At 43.3% G+C, this 26186-nt stretch overlaps 1 protein-coding gene across 5 annotated transcripts in view; it reads left to right on the top strand.

The window, feature by feature from the left end:
• LOC117512923 (protein SON) overlaps positions 1–26186 on the top strand; it is a 451527-nt gene that overhangs the window by 15918 nt on the left and 409423 nt on the right. For all 5 annotated transcript variants that reach the window (XM_034173153.1, XM_034173176.1, XM_034173169.1 and 2 more), the window contains exon 2: positions 15199–15402. In XM_034173153.1, the coding sequence (XP_034029044.1) occupies positions 15199–15402 (204 nt within the window). The remainder of the gene's footprint in view (positions 1–15198; positions 15403–26186) is intronic.

Consider the following 26186-nt stretch of genomic DNA (forward strand, 5'->3'; position numbering starts at 1 on the left):
GTGCTTCACGCTCCGTGCCTCGTGTCGAGTCTGCGGCTGTGAGTGCTTTACGCTCCGTGCCTCCTGTCAAGTCGACGGCTGTGAGTGCTTCACGCTCCATGCCACGTGTTACTATTTACACTGCGTATGATTCACGCTTTGTCTTTCCATCTGTAACCGTCAGAGCTTGCGTTAGCCATTTGCACGCAGTCCACAATGTTGACAGGGCCTTTGTTGCATGGCTGTAGTACCTGTTTGGCTCCCATGAGCCCAGATGATGGACATATGTTTTGCCCCTCGTGTCTTGGGATCGGACACCTGAGGGAAGCCCTGACTGGCGATGCCTGCCTTAATTGTGCCAGCATGCCACTGGCAGAGAGATCTGCTAGACTTGTGGCATTGGAAAGTGGAATATCTAGTGCGACTTTGGCCTCCAGCCCCAGGAAGGAACCAAAGCGCCGTAAATGCCCACATGCAGGAGCCCCTTCTGCTAACAAGGTTACTCATGACCATGCTCTGGCTGAAAAGGTCGAAACGTTGACTTCTGAGTTTGCTCAGATTAAGTCCTTGCTTCTGAATCTACAGCCTAGGGATGCAGTGACAGTTCCTGTTGTCCCTAATGAGGCTGATCAGACCAATGTAGTTACTCAGCAGGAGGAAGATGTCGTGTCTATTGCTGTGACTGATTCCTTGTACATGACAAGTGATATAAACTGTGGATGAGGATGAGAGGGGTCTTTCTCCAAGCCATTCATTAGTGGGCTCTCACACCTCTGAGGCAGAGTCCCTGCCGCAAACCTGGACCTGGACTGTCCTTTGTCAAGCAAGCTGTTCAGTTGGCTTTATCCAGGCTTGGGTTCCACAATCCCCCTGCAGAAACCACCGCTTCAAGTGCCTTTTTCAAAGTCAGTCAGAAGCCTGAGTTCAGCGTTCCAGTTTCACAACCATATATCAAGGAGCTCCACCGATGTTGGGCGAACCCCAAATCATTGACCCATCTATCACAGGACTGCAGAGCCCTTAGCTCTATGTGTGATTCGGCGCAGTATGGTCTGAACCGTATGCCCGCCGTTGACAGCATTATTGCGAACCTGGTTGTGGCTCCAGCTGATGCTGCTCCGCCGGATGCCCGCTGTCCACCTCCTCAGTGTAGGGTCACTGATGACCTCCTCACCAAAAACTATGACATAGCTGCTCGCATCAGTCACCTAGGCAACTCACTGTCCCATTTAGCCCTTGACGTCTCAAAGTCTTTGAGGGAGGCAGAGGTTGATGATGCTACGCAAAGTCTTAATGATGCCTCACTTTTGCTTGTATGTCCAGAGAGCTTGGTAGACTGATGTCAACCCTTACCATCACTAGACGTCAGGTGTGGCTTGCGCAGTCCCCCCTGTCCGAATCCTGCAGAGACACACTCCGTTCGCTGCCGGTTCTTGGACGATGTAATTCATCTCGTCTCACACATTCAACGGGCTGTGACGCTGCCTTTTGGTTTGCTGCTCCGGTTGATGGGCAAATTGACTGCAATGTCACTAGTGGTACCTTTGGGACTTCTGTTCTTACGTCCCCTACAGATTTGGATCAACAACCTAGGCCTCAACTCAAAGTTGCATCAGCACAGGCTTGTATGACTCTCCAACCAGTGCCTTCTGCACCTCAAACCCTGGGGGAACGTGGACTTCATCTGCAAGGGTGTCCCTCTAGGCTCCGTTCCTTCTCGCCGAGAGGTGGTTGTTACAGATGCATCACTCAAAGGTTGGGGGGCCGTGTGGAATCACAGGATGGTGAGGGGTATCTGGAGTCCTCAGGAGAGACTCCAACACATAAACATGCTGGAGCTTCGCGCTGTGCAACTGGCTCTCAAGCATTTCCTCCCGGCCCTGAGAGGAAGACATGTTCTTGTCCGGTCGGACAACACGTCAACAGTCTATCGCATAAACCATCAGGGGGGCACCAGGTCCAATCACTCATTGTCAGAAACTCTGAAGCTTCTCTTATGGGCGTTGCCTCGCCTTCAAAGTGTCAGAGCAGTTCATCTGCCCGGCGTACAGAACAGCGCAGCGGATTTACTCTCCAGACAGAAACCACCACCGGGAGAGTGGAGACTGAACCCGATTGTGGTCCAAATGATCTGGTAGAAATATGGTGCAGCGGAAGTGGACCTTTTCGCTTCAAGCACCTTGACACATTGCCCACGGTGATACTCCCTCTTGGAACCAGACAGCCCGCTGGGGCAGGATGCATTGGCTCACCCGTGGCCGGATTGCCTCCTTTATGCCTTCCCTCCTCTCCTGCTGCTAATGTTGACACTTGCACAGGATAGATCAGAGCAGCCACAGGGTGCTGCTGGTTGCTCCATTCTGGCCTGGGAGGATTTGGTTTCTCATGATTTACAAACTCCTCGAGGGGGAACCTTGGGCTCTCCCGGAGAGGAAGGATTTGTTGTCACAGCTACAGGGGAGGATTTGGCACCCTCACCCAAAACGCCTTCAACTGTATGTGTGGCCGTTGAGGGGCCAGACTCCTTGTTAAGTTCTTGTGACCAGGCTGTTGTTCAGACTATCCTTATTTCACGTGCTGCTTCTACCAGGGCTTTGTATGACAACAGATGGAAGCTGTTTGCGCGGTGGTGTGAGAAACAAAAGTTAGACCCGGAGCGTTGCCTTGTGCCTATTCTCCTCAAATATTTACAAGAACTGCTGGAGAAAGGACTTTCTGTCACTACCTTGAAGGTTTATGTTGCTGCAATCTCTGCCCGGCACGTCTACGTTGATGGCCGGTCAGTGGGTTCACACCTCTTAATGTGTCGTTTTTTTGAAAGGTGCTCTACGTTTGCGGCCTCCAAGGCTTGCACACGTACCTTCATGGGACCTTCCTCTAGTCCTGGAGGGTTTAAGCTTATCCCCTTTCGAACCAGTTGAAAGTGCTGATCTTAAATAGGTGTCAGTGAAGACTGCCTTTCTACTTGCACTGTCTTCGGCTAAGCGGTTGGGAGAGCTCCATGCCCTATCAGTCGCTGGGGACTGTTTGCGATGGAATTCTGACGGATCTGAGGTTACGCTGTGGCCTAATCCGTCCTTTTTACCCAAGATAATTTCAACTTTTCATGTTAACCAGCCAGTTTCCTTGGCTGTGTATGTCCCGCATTCTGATCCAGGATTATCTGTTTCAGGTTCCCTGTGTCCTGTCCGAATGTTGAAGCAGTACATTAGTGCGACTGCCGGGATCCGGAAAACGGATCCCCTGTTTGTGTGTTACTGTGATCACAAAAGAGGTTGTGCTGTCTCAAAGCAGCGACTCTCGCATTGGGTCGTGGATGCCATTTTACAAGTATACAGGTCCGGAGGTCTTCAGCCTCCTAAGGTTACGTGCCATTCCACCAGAGGGGTGTCCACCTCCTGGGCTGCACTGAGAGGTGTCCCTTTGAGTGATATTTGTGTTGCTGCTACGTGGGCTTCGTCCTGTACCTTCGCCCGCTATTACAGACTGAATGTGGCTGCTCCTCCTGCGGTGACTTCGGCGGTGTTGTCTGCCTCCACTCCCCACTGCTGATGCGAGGTGAGTGTGACTCTTCGTGACCTTGTTGGTATTAAGTCATCCAGGTGCTAAAGCACCGCCCTCTGGCGGTCAGGAGGAATGAAATAGAACGAGAGTTACGAATGCAACTACGGTTCTATGAATTCCGGATGACTGCCAGAGTTGCTTGTCACTCAGAGTTTTGCGAGTTCATTCCGAAAAGAAACGAGCGCTGGGTGCGTCTGGTATATAAAGACAACCAGTGACGTCACCCAGGTCACATTCAATGGCGTGACTTTGTTGGTATATATTCTCGACCTCTGTGCTGCGCACATGTAGTTATCCAGGTGCTAAAGCACCGCCCTCTGGCGGTCATCCGGAATTCATAGAACCGTAGTTACATTCGTAACTCTCATTTTATTCTTTTTAACGTTGTCTCGGAGTGTAGTCAGTCTGTGCGCCACGGCGTGCTGGGTGTGCACATTCAATACTGAGTCAGCTGCCCTGTTTTCTGATGAAATCTGGTATAGTTTTATGGATTGGTTTGCTATGTAGAATCTGTGATAGTTTGATCATTTCAGTGCCTTTGTTGTGAAAAGGAATTTTCAAGAAAGATTTATTATTATCTTTGATTATTGTAGTTTTTTCTGTTTTATGTAAACCCAACCTAAAGCTAACTAAATCTTTTATGACAAGAGGAATATAAATAGGTAATTTTTTTCTAAAAGTATTGTATTTGTTAAGTTATTAGGATGCCAAGTTTTTGTTGTAAAACCGAAAAAAATTAATGTGATAAGTTAATGTACTAATCCAGGTCTATTGTGATTGTTAACTAGTTCTCTTAATCTAAGTTCTAAATCTGTCTTTGTAGTTGCATGTTGTCTGTTGCGCTTACCTGATCGTTTTTTTTGAACTTGTGTTTTTTGTTAAAGTATGTCCATATTACAATATTTTCAATATCTTTTTTAGAAACATTACTTAGTTTTTTGACATTGTCATTAAGCGCGTATGGATAAATTGTGGCTAGTTCCTTCTACCAGTATTCCTCCCTATGTATTGGTTTTGAGACTAAGCTCAGGCGTTCACCCTCTTCCAAAAATACTTCCTCGATAGTCATTACATCTATGTCATCTACACTATAACCATATGAGCAAAAGTGTTGGTATAAAAATAAATCACACATTTTTTTAAGCCTTTGTCTACGGTTGTTCATTCTACTCCTAAAGTAAGGTAATCAAGGTAAAGCCCCTTTCACACCGGGCCTACGTAGAGTTGCGTAATGCAGCGTACAGACAACACAGCTCTACACCGATCTTAAGCAGCTGTACGCTGAGTTTATGCTGCCCTACGTGGCGGTATGCTGAGGGACACAAAGGGGTATGCGAGATGGACGCAAAAAATTAAACGTTTAATTAATTATTAATTAATTAAACAAGTTTGGAACCTCAGCTGTTCCTTTAAACATGTTTAAGCAAATATACACAACACTGCACAACTGTACACATCCAAAAACTGAGTGCATGCATCCAGAGTAAATTAGCTGGAAGAGAACAGGTGTATGCATGCATTGTACGCCAGTGAGTGCTTACAGGAAGTAAGTGCGTGTGCGTGCAGCTGCATGATCCACCCAGCCCACAGCTCCTCTGCCTGCTTACAACAGGTAGATCGAATGGGTGCACAAGAGTGTAGGGAAATGATCCACGCAGCCAGCCCACAGGACCTGTGCGTGCTTACAACAGGTGATCAAACTGGCGCATGTGTGCGTGCTTACAACAGGTGATCAAACTGGCGCATGTGTGCGTGCTCAGAACAGGAAATCAAACCAGCGCACGAGTGCGAGATGAAATGATCCCTCCACTGGCATGTTTGGTGCTGAATTAAAAATTAAATTTTCAGAATTCTATATGACCTCTGGTCGAGAGGTCATTGACCTTTATGGCAAAATATGGCAAGCTAAAAACAGATTCTTGATTTCATAAATCAGTTAACTGCAGTAATATGCCGTATGAAATTGGTCTTATTTTACCAGTCTGGATATACTTAATTTGAGTTGTCTATGTGACAAAAAAAAAAAAAAAAAAAAAAAAAAAAACTAGGACTGCAAGCAGTCATATACGGGCCCTCGTTCCGCGCGACCGCCTACCCAGGCTAATGCGTGCCCTTGTGACGAGATGTGGGCATGTGCGTACAGGGGCAACGACTCATCCCACAGTTCAAATTTCAAGCAAATCACACAATGCATCAAGGAGTTATGACATGTTGATGGTTCATCCACTAGGGGGTGCTCAGTGTACAAACAGAGAGGCCAGGTGTGTTGAGTGGCCAACCGTCATCATACATGTGAAGTTTCAAGTCAATCAGACAAAGCATGAAGGAGTTATCATGACTTGATGTTCCATGGCGAAGGGTCAAAATGGCGGCACCATAGCGGCCACACCCTTCAACATAGAGAAAAACGTTCGATAACTTTTGGTCAGTATCATCTCTGGATGCTGTTAAAGAAATTTGAACTGCATTGGACAAAATCCCTAGGAGGAGTTCATTCAAATACAACGTGTGGAAATCATGGCAGAATGACAAGAAAATTCCAAATGGCCGACTTCCTGTTTGGAGTAGAGCAATGGTGCAAGAGACTTTTTTGTACATCTATGTAAGTCGCACGTGTACCAATTTTCATCTCCCTGCTACAAAAAACCCCCTATGGGGAGGGGTTTTTGAAAGATTCAAGGGGGCACTATAGAGGCACTTTGCCCCGCCCATGGGCGACGCCCCTATCAATCAATCAATCAGTCAATTTTTTTATATAGCGCCAAATCACAACAAACAGTTGCCCCAAGGCGCTTTATATTGTAAGGCAAGGCCATACAATAATTATGTAAAACCCCAACGGTCAAAACGACCCCCTGTGAGCAAGCACTTGGCTACAGTGGGAAGGAAAAACTCCCTTTTAACAGGAAGAAACCTCCAGCAGAACCAGGCTCAGGGAGGGGCAGTCTTCTGCTGGGACTGGTTGGGGCTGAGGGAGAGAACCAGGAAAAAGACATGCTGTGGAGGGGAGCAGAGATCGATCACTAATGATTAAATGCAGAGTGGTGCATACAGAGCAAAAAGAGAAAGAAACAGTGCATCATGGGAACCCCCCAGCAGTCTACGTCTATAGCAGCATAACTAAGGGATGGTTCAGGGTCACCTGATCCAGCCCTAACTATAAGCTTTAGCAAAAAGGAAAGTTTTAAGCCTAATCTTAAAAGTAGAGAGGGTGTCTGTCTCCCTGATCTGAATTGGGAGCTGGTTCCACAGGAGAGGAGCCTGAAAGCTGAAGGCTCTGCCTCCCATTCTACTCTTACAAACCCTAGGAACTACAAGTAAGCCTGCAGTCTGAGAGCGAAGCGCTCTATTGGGGTGATATGGTACTATGAGGTCCCTAAGATAAGATGGGACCTGATTATTCAAAACCTTATAAGTAAGAAGAAGAATTTTAAATTCTATTCTAGAATTAACAGGAAGCCAATGAAGAGAGGCCAATATGGGTAAGATATGCTCTCCCCTTCTAGTCCCCGTCAGTACTCTAGCTGCAGCATTTTGAATTAACTGAAGGCTTTTTAGGGAACTTTTAGGACAACCTGATAACAATGAATTACAATAGTCCAGCCTAGAGGAAATAAATGCATGAATTAGTTTTTCAGCATCACTCTGAGACAAGACCTTTCTGATTTTAGAGATATTGCGATATTTTAGAGATATGAATTGTAGGAGGTTGTCATGCTTGACCTGTGTATCAATTTTCATGATGATATGACAAAATTAAAGCCGTCAAAAGGAAGAACGTAATTTCATGGCGAAGGGGCGATATTCGGTACGCCACCACACAGAAGCCGTTACTCGTAAGTTCACGGCGATCATCTCCTATGTTCACCAACTTGTTCTGCATGTTTTAGAAGTGGAAGGAAGTTGATGGTGTTAAGTATGTGACATCAGTACCTGTTTAAGTATAATGTTCCATGGCGAAGGGTCAAAATGGCGGCGCCATAGCGGCCACACCCTTCAACATAAAGAAAAGTTTTCGATAATTTTTGGTCAGTATCGTCTGTGGATGATGTGGAAGAAATTTGAAGTGCATTGGACAAAATCCCTAGGAGGAGTTTGTTCAAATACAACATGTGGAAATGACGCCAAAATGAGAAGAAAATTCCAATTACCAATTTTCATCTCCCTATTCCAAAAAACCCCTATGGGGAGGGGTTTTTGAAAGTTTCAAGGGGGCGCTATTGAGGCATTTTGCCCCGCCCATGGGCGACGCCCCTATGAATTGTAAGAGGTTGTCGTGCTCGACCTGTGTATCAATTTTTATGATGATGTGACAAAATTAAAGCCGTCAAAATGAAGAACGTAATTTCATGGCGAATGGGCAATATTCGGCACGCCGCCACACGTACGCCGTTACTCGTACCTTCACGGCGTTCATCGCCTGCGTTCACCAATTTGTTCTGCATGTTTTAGAAGTGGAATGAAGTTGATTGGGTTAAGTATGTGACATCAGGACCTCTTAAAGTAAAAATAGGACATTTCCCGCCACCACCGGGGGCGCTATGGCGCAGGTGGGAACGTAAGATATGTAGACGTTCAGGGCGGAGCCCTCATCATGTCCAGCAGGTTTGAAGGATCTACAATGAAGTATGTGGGCGTGACAGCCGTTCGAAGTGAAATGGCGTGCTCCCAAAAGCTCGCCAAAGTGTGACGACCCCTAGCAGCCACGCCTTTTGACTTAATTAGAATCTTTTGATAACTTTTGATCACCATTGTGTTGTGATGATTTTGACCAAATTTGAAGACCATCGGATGAAATCCCTAGGACGAGTTTGTTCAAATGTAAGTAGGGGTTAATGGCCAAAAATGGCAAAAATTTGCTCAAAATCTAAACTTAAAATCAAAATGGCCGACTTCCTGTCGATATTTCACCATGACAGTAAGAGACTTTTTCGTGCGTCCTGGCATGGTAAATATGTGTACCGGATTTCATGAGGCTATGACGAAAAAAGCCCAATGCGGAGGGGTTTTTGAAAATTTCTAGGGGGCGCTATTTTGAGATTTTTCTGCGACCATGTGCGACGCCCCCAAAATATCGAATTTCGGATCCGGCCGGATGACTTTGGAAAGTTTGGTGAGTTTTTGAGCATGGGAAGAGGCCGAAATTACGATTTCAAACGTGTCAAGAAGAATAATAATAATAACTATGACTGCAAGCAGTCATATACGGGCCCTCGTTCCGCGCAACCGCCTACCCAGGCAAGTGGGTGCCCTTGTGACCAGATGTCGGCATGTGTGTACAGAGGCAACCACTTATCCCACAGTTCAAATTTCAATCAAGTCACACAATGCATGAAGGAGTTATGACATGTTGGTGATTCATCCACTAGGGGGTGGTCAGTGTACAAACAGAGGGGCCAGGTGTGTTGAGGGGCTAACCGTCATCATACATGTGAAGTTTCAAGTCAATCAGGCAAAGCATGAAGGAGTTATAATGACTTGATGTTCCATGGTGAAGGGTCAAAATGGCGGCACCATAGCGGCCACACCCTTCAACATAGAGAAAAGCTTTCGATAACTTTTGGTCAGTATCGTCTCTGGGTGATGTGGAATAAATTTGAAGTGCATTGGACAAAATCCCTAGGAGGAGTTCGTTCAAATACAACATGTGGAAATCACGCCAAAATGACCAGAAAATTCAAAATGGCCGGCTTCCTGTTTAGAGTAGACCCATGGTGCAAGAGATTTTTTTGTACGTCTATGCAAGTCACATGTGTACCAATTTTCATCTCCCTACTCCAAAAAAACCCCTATGGGGAGGGTTTTTTGAAAGTTTCAAGGGGGCACTATTGAGGCATTTTGCCCCTCCCACGGGCGATGCCCCTATGAATTGTAGGAGGTTGTCATGCTTGACCTGTGTTTCAATTTTCATGATGATATGACAAAACTAAAGCCGTCAAAAGGAAGAACGTAATTTCATGGCGAAGGGGCGATATTCGGTACGCCACCACACAGAAGCCGTTACTCGTAAGTTCACGGCGATCATCGCCTATGTTCACCAGCTTGTTCTGCATGTTTTAGAAATGGAAGGAAGTTGATGGTGTTAAGTATGTGACATCAGTACCTGTTTAAGTATAAAGTTCCATGGCGAAGGGTCAAAATGGTGGTGCCATAGCGGCCACACCCTTCGACATAAAGAAAAGCTTTCGATAACTTTTGGTCAGTATCATCTGTGGGTGATGTTGAAGAAATTTGAAGTGCATTGGACAAAATCCCTAGGAGGAGTTTGTTCAAATACAACATGTGGAAATGACGCCAAAATGAGAAGAAATTTCAAAATGGCCGACTTCCTGTTTGGAGTAGACCCATGGTGCAAGTATGCAAGTCACGCGTGTGTACCAATTTTCATCTCCCTACTCCAAAAAAACCTCTAAGGGGAGGGGTTTTTGAAAGTTTCAAGGGGGCGCTAATGAGGCATTTTGCCCCGCCCATGGGCGACGCCCCTATGAATTGTAAAAGGTTGTCGTGTTCGACCTGTGTATCAATTTTCATGATGATGTGACAAAACTAAAGCCGTCAAAAGGAAGAACGTAATTTCATGGCGAATGGGCAATATTCAGCGATTTTTCTGTGACCATGTGCGGCGCCCCCAAAATATTGAATTTCGGATCCGGCCGGACGACTTTGGAAACTTTTTGAGCATGGGAAGAGGCCGAAATTTCGATTTCAAGAGTGAGAATAATAATAATAATAATAACTAGGACTGCAAGCAGTCATATATGGGCCCTTGTTCCGCGCAACTGCCTACCCAGGCCAGTGGGTGCCCTTGTGACCACATGTGGGCATGTGGATGCAGGGGCAACCACTCATCACACAGTTAAAACTTGAAACAAATCACACAATGCATGGAGTTATGATATGTTGATTGTTCATCCACTAGGGGGCGCTCAGTGTACAAACAGAGGGGCTAGGTGTGTTCAGGGGCCAACCGTCATCATACATGTGAAATTTCAAGTCAGTCAGGCAAAGCATGAAGGAGTTATCATGACGTGATGTTCTATGGCAAAGGGTCAAAATGGCGGCACCATAGCGGCCACACCCTTTAACATAGAGAAAAGCTTTCAATAACTTTTGGTCAGTATCATCTTTGGATGCTGTCAAAGAAATTTGAAGTGCATTGGCCAAAATCCCGAGGAGGAGTTCGTTCAAATACAACATGTGGAAATCACGCCAAAATTACAAGAAAATTCAAAATGGCCGACTTCCTGTTTGGAGTAGACCCATGGTGCAAGAGACTTTTTTGTACGTCTATGCAAGTCACACGTGTACCGATTTTCATCTCCCTACTCCAAAAAAACCCCTATGGGGAGGGGTTTTTGAAAGTTTCAAGGGGGCGCTATTGAGGCACTTTGCCCCGCCCATGGGCGACGCCCCTATGAATTGTAAGAGGTTGTCGTGCTCGACCTGTGTATCAATTTTCATGATGATGTGACAAAATTAAAGGCGTCAAAAGGAAGAATGTAATTTCATGGCGAATGGTCAATATTCGGCACGCCGCCACACGGACGCCGTTACTCGTAACTTCACGGCGTTCATCGCCTACGTTCACCAATTTGTTCTGGTCAGAGGTGACACTAGCCCTACGCGTTGAGGCAATGTTCCCAGCAGCAGAGAACAAGCGCTCTGAAGGTGTTGAGGTGGCTGGAATACTGAGAAAAGACTTTGCCAGCTTAGCCAGGGTTGGGTGTCTTACTGCATTTCCTCTCCACCATGACAGTGGATCCTCTTTTTTGGAGAGAGGGTGTTCACCAAAATATTGTAAGACTTCCGTCTGGACCTCTTGATTTTGATTCTCATCATTATCCTCTTCTTCATTGCTACTGGAGTCTGATGAAGGACATTGTGAGCTGATCCATGGGCTTGAGTAGCTGGGGAGTCGCCTTCTATGTTGGTGGTGGATTCATTTCCCTGCATATTGGACTCTTACTTTTGACAGTTAGTGTCATTGTTTGAATTGTGCTTGGGACCTTAAATGATTCCTCAGAAGACAAAAACTTAAGTTGTCTGAAGCGGTGGTCCATGGCAGCAGCAAGTAGGGTGTTAGGGTCCTCAGGTTTAAATACAACAGATCATCCCACCTGTCAGTGATCTGTTGAGCTGCAAGACCCTGAAATGTCTTCACTGTTGCAGTTTCAAAAGCTGAATTCATGGTGGATTTCTTCAGTGTTTGTACCAGCTGAGGAAGCGCAGACAGGGTCGCATATTGCTCCCCACTAAGGAACACTGTAGCCCCATGGAAAGGTTCAGTAACCTGAGCCAGCGCTTCAGTCAATATCCACTGCTCAGGCTTCAGATCCAAATAGTGATGTTTTTCCCGTGGGTTGACTGCAGGGTCGGAAAGCGCAGCAGTCACTGGCCACCTCTCCTCAAGGAGCCTGGACAGCATATGAATTGTACTGTTCCACCGGGTACTGACATCCTGGACCAACATGTGCTATTGCACTCCCATTTGCTGCTGCTTTTCTTTAAGTTTTGTGCAGGCCAGTTCACTCTTTTTAAAGTGCTCCACCAGGCATCTCGCAGAGGCAACACAGCTTGCAATGTTTTTGTTATTGTTTAGTGTATTCTGCACAACTAAATTCAGTGTGTGTCCTGCACATCTGACAGAGGCCCATCTATGCCTCTCTTTCAGAATTCTGGCATTTGAGCTGCCACTACATTGGCCCCATTGTCATGGACAACTGCCTTCACCTTCTCAAAAGGAATGTGAAATTTGGTAGCAGCCTCCTCCAGCCAATCTGCAATGTTTGTGGCTATATGCCTCTCCTCTAGAGGCATTGTAGTAAGGGAGAGGGACTTCATTTCCCAATCGTCTCCCAAGAAATGACATGTGATCCCCAGATAAGCCTCTGTCGCCACACTCGTCCAAATGTCAGTTGTTAGTGCAACAGACTCTATGTCCTTAAGAACACTTTGTAATTTTTCAGTTATTTCTGAGTATTTTTGCTCCATCATATTTGTGAAGTATGTTCTTGAGGGAATGGTGTATTTGGGATTGAATGTTTTGATCATATTCTTGAATCCTGTGTCTTCCACCATGGACAGTGGACGCATGTCTGTGATGAGCATATTTAAAATGCTGTTGGTCAAAACCACGGCCTCCTCAACAGTACATGAGGGACCTGTCTGGACAAAGCTGTCCATGCATCGCTGTGATGTGCTGGGGGGGGACTTTTCATTTGCAGGGTATAACAAATGCTAAAGTTGTCCAAAAGTAAATATATGCTAATGAATTTGTCCATCCATATTATTTATTTTGTGAGTGAGTGAGTGAGTGAGTGAGTGAGAGAGATGAATTGATTTGATGATTTTGTTGCATTTGCTCTCGTTAGCCTACTTATTAGCTTCTTGTTAGCCTATGTCTCATCACTATCGACACATAACACACAAGCTACACATAATTACTGAAATTCTAACAAGCGGTAGTGTTCATATCAGTTAACGTTAACAATCGTAAAATACGTTACCTTTTAGAGGCTCCGAGTCCGCTTGGAGAAGTGCAGTAGTTCACGTGAGGATGCTTTTGGTCGAGGTGTTGCAGCATTGACGAAGTACTGTTATGGTAGGCCAGGTCCGCTTTACAGTGTATACATTGCACTATATTGTCTGCCATACAAAGTGTAAAATGATCCCAAACATTAGACATTTTCTGCCTTTTACTCACACCGGTGTCTTCGTTTTCCGCCATCGCCAGAGAACTACATTGCACCGCATGAAGTCTTGTCCGGGAATTATTACAGTCCAGGGAAACAATGATATGGGAGCTGGCGACATGAATTAAACGAAGCTTCGAGGCAAAGAATTTGCCTCGAGCATTTTTTGTAATCGAGTTACTCGAATAACTCGAATAATCGTTTCAGCCCTAAGTGTGTGCACAGGTGTCTTATGCAGGTAATAAGTTCAAACAGGTGCAGTTAATACAGGTAAAGAGTGCAATAAGAGGGCTTCTTAAAGAAAAATTAACAGGTCTGTGAGAGCCAGAATTCTTGCTGGTTGGTAGGTGATGAGATAGTTATTTCATGCAATAAAATGTAAATTAAGTTTTTAAAAATAATACAATGTGATTTTCTGGATTTTTTTTTATTTTTAAGATTCTGTCTCTCACAGTTGAAGTGTACCTACAATAAACATTACAGACCTCTCCAAAATTGAGAGTGGATCAAATACTTATTTCCCCCACTGTATTATGTAAAAGCTAGAGAGAAATAAACATTTCTAAAACTGAAAACACCTAATAACGCCTCTGAACATATTTACAAGGCATTTCATGGACGTTAGCATGGTGATGTCACAGGCTGGTAGCTAGCTTCAAAACTCTGTTTCGTTTATGTGTAAAATATCCTGTTTTTCATATATTATGTAAAAGCTATTGAGAAATAAACACTTCTAAAACTGAAAATGTTCTTTTTGTTCTGGGGTTGTGCAAGACATTTTGCTTTGTTAGTGTGCATGCTAACCTCCGCTTACTCAAACCTAACTTCCTATGGAGTTAAATTTGTCTCATTAATATCAGCAAATGCACACAGGGTGATCAACAAATATTCCTTGATTTGCAAAACTTATACTCTTGTCAAAAGGTCATGTACACGCACATGCAAGGCCTCTTGCAGATGCCGTGAAGACGTAAATATTGTTTTTGATTGATTGAGGAGCTTTATTGAACATGTACAAATTGTATGTAAGACAACAGAATCTTAGCACATTTTACCATTGCGTTATATTTTAATTTACCTTTGTATTATATTATACCTGGTATTCATATACTGTTGACTTGAAGAAATTAAAACTGTAGACAATACGATGAAGATCTTGAAACAAAACTTATTAAATGCATGTACTTGTAGTGCCTCAATACACATGCACTGTGATGACAATATCAGCCCAATGCTAACGTTTCAAATAATTTATATTTTCATACTGTGAAAGGGGCTATTAAGACAGTCAAGACCCCCCTCCAAAATATACTGAAAGAAGAAATTCTGGACAACCTCCTTATGATTTCTGTTGATGGAGATGAGGTAAAAACATTCAGCTTTGAGTCAGCTTGCAACAACTGGGCCAAGATGAATATTAGAAGAATTGATGTGACAGCCTGAGCACTCTTGAATCAAATCTATGATAGAAATGTACAACTGTTTTAGTTTCAATAAATGTTGTTGTGAGCTCATGATTTGGTAGTATTTTGAGCTTACCTGATTGTCCAATATTTTGGGAACCTGGTATGTAAAAAGTAAAAATATCATTGTCTAATTAAGTTAATTACAGAGCTATTTGGTATATTTAGACAGACAAAGAAGGCCCTTTATAAGCCCATAATGCTAAAGATTTTAAATGTTTTTAAAGTGGTATCTGTATAGATGTTTACAGACTGTGGAGAAACACAAAAAGAAAATTTAAAAAGCAAGAACATGTATCTGTGTATATGTTGCAGAAAAGCTGTAGATCTATGTACACAGCATGGTAGGTGTGGAATGATATGAGGCTGGACCTACATTCAATTAGTCAATGTCATATTGACTAATTGAATATGTATTTTAATGTTGAAAATAACAATAGAAGCCTTCCACTATAGACATACCTTGGGAGAATTGACAGTTATTTCTCTGTGTCTGTCAGTGGTGTCGAAGGTCTGTGTTCTAGAACAAAATTTGCTGCAACAGAGACGGACAAAGAGGATGAGATCAGCAGCCACTGTGTGCAAAAGAAGCATAAGAAGCACAAAAAGCACAAGAAGAAGAAAAGGAAACGAGTGAAGGCAGACAAGGAAAGCAGCTCTGAGTCTGGGGCAGAATCTTATGACGAAACCAATCATGTGTCCAGGTGAGATCTTACAAATTCATTTATATGCTTAGAAAATCTCTAAAGAAATTACACCGTCAGATTAGATACGGTAATTTTGGAATAATTGAAATTACTTGTTGTTGAGGATTAACTCAAAAACACTTTTGAGTTAGATATTGATAATGCTCTGGAGAAGGATCCTTAAAAAATAGCAAATACTTTGACTACTTTTTAAATAGTATGCTCAATATAACAAATCAGTTTTCCCCCACCACTGTTGCACCTTGTTTTCTAAACTGACCAACCCATTTTCCAACTGGAAAAAATAACTGAAGACGAAGTATTAAAAATTATTAAAAGTCTTAAATGTTCCAAAGCTAAAGATGTAAATGGTATGGATACCAACTTTATAAAAACACATGCTAATGCATTTAGTACAGCCTATCACTCACTTGGTTAATTTGTCAATTCTTCATAAAACAGTCCCAACAGCCTGGAAAGTTGCTTCAGTGACTCCCATTTTTAAATCGGGCTGTAAAACTCAAGAGGCCAATTACAGGCCAATCGGCATTCTTCCAATTCTCTCCAAGATAGCTGAAAAAGGGAAATCAGCTGATCAAACACCTTGATAAAGGCTTCACACCACAACATCAAATGCAGTTTGGGTTTCGGTCGCACCACTCAACTGAAAAGGTTAAGTGTCTATTGGATAAGTATTCCTATGTATGTGCAGTGTTTCTTGACTTCAGGAAGGCATTTGACACCATCAATCACAAGGTTTTGCTTAATAAACTCACATACTTTAATTTCTCACCTAGTGCGGTTCAGTGGTTTGATTCGTGTCTTTTAAATACAACTCAGTTCGTTACAGTTGACAGAGTCAAATCTTCCTTTCGTAGATGTCTTGTAGGTGTCCGACAGGGGTCAGTCCTGGGGCCCTCATTATTTTCATTATACAAAAATGACCTTCCAGAGGTATGCTATGATCTCAATACTCAAATGTATACAAACGATGCAGACATTTACACCCATGGTTCTACAACTGATATAATATCTTACAAACTTGCCAATATTTTTAAACAAGGTACAAGACTGGCTTAATGATAATTGCCTGATGCTTAACCCTCTGGGGTCTGAGGGCATTTTTTGGACAGTTCACTCGCCTGGCAGAAATGTCTTATTATTGCAGCTCTCCCTGCATCCCACAATCAAGTTTTATGTCTCTTTTTTTCAGGACAACCTGTTCTTTCATAAAATATATGCTTTTGTTGTGTTTTATAAGTGTAATAAAGGTTTACAATCACAAATAACAAAGAAAAAAGTAAAGCAGAAATAATTTTCCACACATTTATTCAAAAAACACAGCAAACTACTATAATAAACAACTGTTTTGACACTTTCTAAAGGTAATTTGAGGTATTGTGTGAAAGACTGTATAACAGAAAAGTTCAAACAATAAACACAAATGCACATTTTGAACAATATATACAAAATGGTCTATGCGTTTATGCTCCAGTCTGAGGAGCGGCCCCTCTCCCTCACCCCATGATATGGTAAACAGTGCTTTACGCCAGAGGGTGAGAGCCACAGAGTAAATATTTGTATTCGTAGAGCTGCTCATTGTGGCGTATTGTCTGCGCTGAGATGAGCAGCTCTCCGCCCACTTTTAGCAGCTCTACGTTGAGTTTTTTCTCCCTGCGCAGCAATATGTTGAGGGCTACATGCGTAGAACGGAAGAAATTAAACATGTTTAATTTTCTTTGGCATAGAGCGCTGGACACAGTTTTAAGCAGGTCTGCGCAGCACAGTGTTGCTGCATGCAAGACTGTGCAACACTGCGCTCCTGGACACAACTAAAAACTGAGCGCTGCACCCAGAGTGATTCAGCTGAGAACATGATCACATGATCACGCCCACAGCGCCTGTGTGCTCAGAACAGGGAATCCAACCTCAACTCAGAAATCCAGAAATGCAACAGAAACAGCTGGTCGCTCGCTTGCGCTTTCTCTCTCTCTCTCTCTCTCTCGTGCTCTCTCTCTCTCTCTCTCGCGCTCTCTCTCGCGCTCTCTCTCGCGCTCTCTCTCTGTGTCTGATCAGACCTATGACTTTAAAATGAAAGCGCACACGCTGTATGTCGGTGCGCTCATCAAACGCCCTGATCAGTCAGGTCTGATCAAGCCTGAAAAGAGCTGTGACTCTTTAAAATAAAAGCGCACTCGCCAGAGTAGGCAACGTCCTACGAGGACCCTATTGTAATTGTGCTGTTTATTATTATTATTTATTATTATTATTATTATTAGGGCCCGAGTAGGCAACGTCCTACGAGGACCCTATTGTAATTGCGCTGTTTATTATTATTATTATTATTATTATTATTAGGTCCCGAGTAGGCAACATCCTAGGAGGACCCTATTGTAATTGCGCTGTTTATTATTATTATTATTATTAGGGCCCGAGTACGCAGCGTCCTACGAGGAGCCTATTGTAATTGTCCTGTTTTTTATTATTATTATTATTATTATTATTATTATTATTCTTAGGGCCCGAGTAGGCAATGTCCTACGAGGACCCTATTGTAATTGCGCTGTTTATTATTATTATTTTTATTATTATTATTTATTATTATTATTAGGGCCCGAGTAGGCAACGTCCTACGAGGACCCTATTGTAATTGTGCTGTTAATTATTAGGGCCCGAGTAGGAAAACGTCCTACGAGGACACTATTGTAATTGCGCTGTTTATTAAGGCCCGAGTAGGCAACGTCCTACGAGGACCCTATTGTAATTGCGCTGTTTATTATTAGGGCCAGAGTAGGCAACGTCCTACGAGGACCCTATTGTAATTGTGCTGTTTATTATTATTTATTATTATTATTATTATTAGGGCCCGAGTAGGCAACGTCCTACGAGGACCCTATTGTAATTGCGTTGTTTATTATTATTATTATTATTATTATTATTATTATTATTAGGTCCCGAGTAGGCAACATCCTAGGAGGACCCTATTGTAATTGCGCTGTTTATTATTATTATTTATTATTATTATTATTAGGGCCCGAGTACGCAGCGTCCTACGAGGAGCCTATTGTAATTGCGCTGTTTATTATTATTAGGGCCCGAGTAGGCAACGTCCTACGAGGACCCTATTGTAATTGTGCTGTTTTTTATTATTATTATTATTATTATTATTATTATTCTTAGGGCCCGAGTAGGCAATGTCCTATGAGGACCCTATTGTAATTGCACTGTTTATTATTATTATTATTATTATTATTAGGGCCCAAGTAGGCAATGTCCTACGAGGACCCTATTGTAATTGCACTGTTTATTATTATTATTCTTATTATTATTATTAGGGCCCGAGTAGGCAACGTCCTACGAGGACCCTATTGTAATTGCACTGTTTATTATTATTATTAGGGCCCGAGTAGGCAACGTCCTACGAGGACCCTATTGTAATTGCGCTGTTTATTATTAGGGCCCGAGTAGGCAACGTCCTACGAGGACCCTATGGTAATTGCGCTCTTTATTATTATTATTATTATTATTATTATTATTATTAGGGCCCGAGTAGGCAACATCCTACGAGGACTCTATTGTAATTGCACTGTTTATTATTATTATTATTATTATTATTATTTATTATTATTATTATTATTCTTGCCACTTTTGAAATCGAAATTTCAGCCTCTTCCCATGCTCAAAAACTCACCAAACTTTTCAAAGTCGTCCGGCCGGATCCGAAATTCAATATTTTGGGGGCGTCGCACATGGTCGCAGAAAAATCGCGAAATAGTGTCCCCTAGAAATTTTAAAAAACCCCTCCGCATTGGGCTTTTTTCATCGTAGCCTCACGAAATTCGGTACACATATTTACCATGCCAGGACGCACGAAAAAGTCTCTTAATGTCATGGTGAAATATCGACAGGAAGTCGGCCATTTTGATTTTAAGTTTCGATTTTGAGCAAATTTTTGCCATTTTTGGGCATTTCCACTACTTACATTTGAACGAACTCGTCCTAGGGATTTCATCCGATCGTCTTCAAATTTGGTCAAAATCATGACAACACAATGGTGATCAAAAGTTATCAAAAGATTCTACTTAAGTCTACTTAAGGCTTTTCGGAGCACGCCATTTCACTTCGAACGGCTGTCACGCCCACATACTTCATCGTAGATCCTTCAAACCTGCTGGACATGATGAGGGCTCCGCCCTGAACGTCTACATATCTTAAGTTTCCACCTGCGCCATAGCGCCCCCCGGTGGTGGCGGGAAATGTCCTATTTTTACTTTAAGAGGTCCTGATGTCACATACTTAACCCAGTCAACTTCATTCCACTTCTAAAACATTCAGAACAACTTGGTGAACATAGGCGATGATCGCCGTGAACTTACGAGTAACTGCTTCTGTGTGGTGGCGTACCGAATATCGCCCCTTCGCCATGAAATTACGTTCTTCCTTTTGACGGCTTTAATTTTGTCACATCATCATGAAAATTGATACACAGGTCAAGCACGACAACCTCTTACAGTTCATAGGGGCCTCGCCCATGGTCAGGGCAAAGTGCCCCAATAAAAAAAACTTCACATGTATGATGACGGTTGGCTCCTGAACACACCCAGCCCCTTTGTTTGTACAATGAGTGCCCCCTAGTGGATGAACAATCAACATGTCATAACTCCTTGATGCATTGTGTGATTTGCTTGAAATTTGAACTGTGGGATGAGTGGTTGCCCCTGTACGCACATGCCCACATGTGGTCACAAGGGCACCCACTGGCCTGGGTACGCGGTTGCGCGGAACGAGGGCCCGTATATGACTGCTTGCAGTCCTAGTTATTATTATTATTATTATTATTGTTATTCTCACTCTTGAAATCGAAATTTCGGCCTCTTCCTATGCTCAAAAACTCACCAAACTTTCCAAAGTTGTCCGGCCGGATCCGAAATTCGATATTTTGGGGGCGTCGCACATGGTCACAGAAAAATCGCGAAATAGTGCCCCCTAGAAATTTTCAAAAACCCCTCCGCATTGGGCTTTTTTCGTCGTAGCCTCACGAAATTCGGTACACATATTTACCATGCCAGGATGCACGAAAAAGTCTCTTACTGTCATGGTGAAATATCAACAGGAAGTCGGCCATTTTCATTTTAAGTTTCGATTTTGAGCAAATTTTTGCCATTTTTGACCATTTCCACTACTTACATTTGAACGAACTCGTCCTAGGGATTTCATCCGATCGTCTTCAAATTTGGTCAAAATCATCACAACACAGTGGTGATCAAAAGGTATCAAAAATATTCTAATTAAGTCAAAAGGCGTGGCTGCTAGGCGTCGTCAAACTTTGGAGAGCTTTTCGGAGCACGCCATTTCACTTCGAACGGCTGTCACGCCCACATACTTCATCGTAGATCCTTCATTTTGGCATGATTTCCACATGTTGTATTTCAACGAACTCCTCCTAGGGATTTTGTCCAATGCACTTCAGATTTCTTCCGCATCACCCACAGACGATACTGACCAAAAGTTATCGAAAGCTTTTCTTTATGTCGAAGGGTGTTGCCACTGTGGCGCCGCCATTTTGACCCTTCGCCATGGAACATTATATTTACACAGGTACTGATGTCACATACTTAACACCATCAACTTCCTTCCACTTCTAAAACATGCAGAACAAGTTGGTGAACATAGGCAATGATCGCCGTGAACTTACGCGTAACGGCTTCTGTGTGGTGGCATACCGAATATCGCCCCTTCGCCATGAAATTACGTTCTTCCTTTTGATGGCTTTAATTTTGTCACATCATCATGAAAATTGATACACAGGTCAAGCACGACAACCTCTTACAATTCATAGGGGCGTCATCCGTGGGCGGGGCAAATGCCTCAATAGCGCCCCCTTGAAACTTTAAAAAAACCCTCCCCTTAGGGGTTTTTTGTACTAGGGAGATGAAAATTGGTACACATGTGACTTGCATAGACGTACAAAAAAGTCTCTAGTACCATTTGTCTACTCCAAACAGGAAGTCGGCCATTTTGAATTTTCTTGTCATTTTGCCATGATTTCCTCACGTTGTATTTGAATGAACTCCTCCTAGGGATTTTCTCCAATGCACTTCAAATTTATTTAACAGCATCCAGAGATGATACTAACCAAAAGTTATCGAAAGCTTTTCTTTATGTTGAAGGGTGTGGCCGCTGTGGTGCCGCCATTTTGACCCTTCGCCATAGAACATCAAGTCATGATAACTACTTCATGCTTTGCCTGATTGACTTGAAACTTCACATGATGACAGATGGCCCCTCAACACACCTGGCCCCTCTGTTTGTACACTGAGCACCCCCTAATGGATGAACAATCAACATGTCATAACTCATTGATGCATTGTGTGATTTCTTTAAAATTTTAACTGTGGGTTGAGTGGTTGCCCCTGTATGCACATGCCCACATCTGGTCACAAGAGAACACATTGTCCTGGGTAGGCTGTCGCGAGGAACGAGGGCCCATATATGACTGCTTGCAGTCCTAGTTATTATTATTATTATTCTTGCCACTTTTTAAATCGAAATTTCGGCCACTTCCCATGGTCAAAAACTCACCAAACTTTCCAAAGTTGTCCGGCTGGATCCGAAATTCGATATTTTGGGGGTGTCGCACATGGTCACAGCGAAATCGCGAAATAGTGCCCCCTAGAAATTTTACTTAACCCAATCAACTTCATTCCACTTCTAAACCATGCAGAACACATTGGTGAACGTAGGCGAGTAACGGCGTCCGTGTGGCGGCGTGCCGAATATTGCCCATTCACCATGAAATTACGTTCTTCCTTTTGACGGATTTAATTTTGTCACATCATCATGAAAATTGATACACAGGTCGAGCACGACAACCTCTTACAATTCATAGGGGCGTCGCCCATGGGCGGGGCACAATGCCTCAATAGCGCCCCCTTGAAACATTCAAAAACCCCTCCCCGTAGGGGTTTTTTTGGAGTACGGAAATGAAAATTGGTACACGTGTGACTTGCATAGACGTACAAAAAAGTCTCTTGCACCATGGGTCTACTGCCTGGGTAGGCGGTTGCGTGGAACGAGGGCCCGTATATGACTGCTTGCAGTCCTAGTTATTATTATTATTATTTATTATTAGTACCCAAGTAGGCAACGTCCTACGAGGACCCTATTGTAATTGCGCTGATTTATTATTATTATTATTATTATTATTAGGGCCCGAGTAGGCAACGTCCTACGAGGACCCTATTGTAATTGCGCTGTTTATTATTATTATTATTATTATTATTATTATTATTAGGGCCCGAGTAGGCAACGTCCTACGAGGACCCTATTGTAATTGCGCTGTTTATTATTATTATTATTATTATTATTATTCTCACTCTTGAAATCGAAATTTTGGCCTCTTCCCATGCTCAAAAACTCACCAAACTTTCCATAGTCGTCCGGCCGGATCCGAAATTCGATATTTTGGGGGCCTCGCACATGGTTGCAGAAAAATCGTGAAATAGCGCCCCCTAGACATTTTCAAAAACCCCTCCGCTTTGGGCTTTTTTCGTCGTAGCCTCACGAAATTCGGTACACATATTTACCATGCCAGGACGCACGAAAAAGTCTCTTACTGTCATGGTGAAATATCGACAGGAGGTCGGCCATTTTGATTTAAAGTTTAGATTTTGAGCAAATTTTTGCCATTTTTGGGCATTTCCACTACTTACATTTGAACGAACTCGTCCTAGGGATTTCATCCGATCGTCTTCAAATTTTGTCAAAATCATCACAACACAATGGTGATCAAAAGTTATCAAAAGATTCTAATTAAGTCAAAAGGCATGGCTGCTAGGGGTCGTCAAAGTTTGGCGAGCTTTTTGGAGCACGCCGTTTCACTTCGAACGGCTGTCACGCCCACATACTTCATCGTAGATCCTTCAAACTTGCTGGACATGATGAGGGCTCTGCCCTCAACGTCTGCATATCTTAAGTTCCCACATGCGCCATAGCGCCCCCCGGTGGTGGCGGGAAATGTCCTATTTTTACTTTAACAGGTCCTGATGTCACATACTTAACCCAATCAACTTCATTCCACTTAGAAAACATGCAGAACAAATTGGTAAACATAAGCGATAAACGCCGTGAAGTTACGAGTAACGGTTCGTGTGGCGGCGTACCGAATATTGCCCATTCGCCATGAAATTACGTTCTTCTTTTTGACTGCTTTAATTTTGTCACATCATCATGAAAATTCATACACCGGTCGAGCACGACAACCTCTTACAATTCATAGGGGCGGTGCCCATGGGCGGGGCAAAATGCCTCAATAGCGCCCCCTTGAAACTTTTAAAACCCCCTCCCTGTAGGGGTTTTTTTGGAGTAGGGAGATGAAAATTGGTACACATGTGACTTGCATAGACGTACAAAAAAGTCTCTTGCACCATGGGTCTACTCCAAACAGGTAGTCGGCCATTTTGAATTTTCTTCTCATTTTGGCGTGATTTCCACATGTTGTATTTGAACTCCTCCTCCTAGGGATTTTGTCCAATGCACTTCAGATTTCTTACAGATCACCCAGAGACGATACTGACCAAAAGTTATCGAAAGCTTTTCTTTATGTCGAAGGGTGTGGCCGCTATGGTGCCGCCACTTTGACCCTTCGCCATATGAACATTATACTTAAACAGGTACTGAAGTCACATATTTAACCCCATCAACTTCCTTCCACTTCTGAAACATGCAGAACAACTTGGTGAACGTAGGCGATGATTGCCGTGAAGTTACGAGTAACGGCTTCTGTGTGGCGGCGTAGCAAATATCGCCCCTTCGCCATGAAATTACGTTCTTCCTTTTGACAGCTTTAATTTTGTCATATCATCATGAAAATTGATACACAGGTCAAGCACGACAACCTCTTACAATTCATAGGTGCCTCGCCCATGGGCGGGGCAAAATGCCTCAATAGCGCCCCCTTGAAATTTTCAAAAACCTCTCCACATAGGGTTTTTTTGGGAGTAGGGAGATGAAAATTGGTACACATGTGTGACTTGCATAGACGTACAAAAAAGTCTCTTGCACCATGGATCTACTCCAAACAGGTAGTCGGCCATTTTGAATTTTCTTTTCATTTTGTCGTGATTTCCACGTTGTATTTGAACTCCTCCTCCTAGGGATTTTGTCCAATGCACTTCAAATTTATTTAACAGCATCCAGAGATGATACTAACCAAAAGTTATCGAAAGCTTTTCTCTATGTTGAAGGGTGTGGCCGCTGTGGTGCCGCCATTTTGACCCTTCTCCATAGAACATCATGTCATGATAACTCCTTCATGCTTTGCCTGATTGACTTGAAACTTCACATGTATGATGACGGTTGGCCCCTCAACACACCTGGCCCCTCTGTTTGTACACTGAGCGCCCCCTAGTGGATGAACCATCAACATGTCATAACTCCTTCATGCATTGTGTGATTTGCTTGAAATTTGAACTGTGGGATGAGTGGTTGCCCCTGTACGCACATTCCCTGTACGCACATCTGGTCACAAGAGAACACACTGCCCTGGGTAGGCGTCGCGTGGAACGAGGCCCCGTATATGACTACTTGCAGTCCTAGTTATTATTATTATTGTTATTCTGCTCGAAATAAAATCCAAATTTCGGCCTTTTCCCATGCTCAAAAACTCACCAAATTTTGCAAGGTCGTCTGGTCGGATCCAAATTTTGATATTTTGGGGGTCTCATACATGGTCGCAGCGAAATCGCGAAATAGCGCCCCCTAGAAATTTTCAAAAACCCCTCCACTTTGGGCTTTTGTCGTCGTAGCCTCACGAAATTCGGTACACATATTTGCCATGCCAGGATGCACAAAAAAGTCTCTTACTGTCGTGGTGAAATATCGACTGGAAGTCGGCCATTTTTATTTTAAATTTCGATTTTGAGGTAATTTTTGCCGTTTTGGCCATTTCCACTACTTACATTTGAACGATCTCGTCCTAGGGATTTCATCCAATCGTCTTAAAATTTGGTCAACCTCATCACGACACAATGGTGATCAAAAGTTATCAAAAGATTCTAATTAAGTCAAAAGGCGTGGCTGCTAGGGGTCGTCAAACTTTGGCCAGCTTTTCGGAGCACACGTTTCACTTCGAACGGCTGTCACGCCCATATACGTCATCATAGATCCTTCAAACTTGCTGGACATGATGAAGGCTCCACCCTGAACGTCTGCATATATTAAGTTCCCACCTCCGCCATAGTGCCCCCCGGTGGTGGCGGGAAATGTCCTATTTTTACTTTAAGAGGTCCTGATGTCACATACTTAACCCAATCAACTTCATTCCACTTCTAAAACATGCAGAACAAGCTGGTCAACGTAGGCGATGATCACCGTGAAGTTACGAGTAACGGCATCTGTGTGGCGGCATGCCGAATGTCGCCCCTCGCCATGAAATTACCTTCTTCCTTTTGATGGCTTTAATTTCGTCATATCATCATGAAAATTGATACACAGGTCAAGCACGACAACCTCTTACAATTCATAGGGGTGTCACCCATGGGCGGGGCAAAATGTCTCAATAGCGCCCCCTTGAAACTTTCAAAAACCCCTCCCCATAGGGGTTTTTTTTTGGAGTAGGGAGATGAAAATTGGTTCACCTGTGACTTCCATAGACGTACAAAAACGTCCCTTGCACCATAGGTCTACTCCAAACAGGAAGTCGGCCATTTTGAATTTTCTTGTCATTTTGCGGTGATTTCCACGTTGTTTTTGAACGAACTCCTCCGAGGGATTTTGTCCAATGCACTTCAAACTTCTTTTAC

This window comes from Thalassophryne amazonica, chromosome 1, assembly GCF_902500255.1.
Source record: "Thalassophryne amazonica chromosome 1, fThaAma1.1, whole genome shotgun sequence".
Lineage (NCBI taxonomy): Eukaryota > Metazoa > Chordata > Actinopteri > Batrachoidiformes > Batrachoididae > Thalassophryne > Thalassophryne amazonica.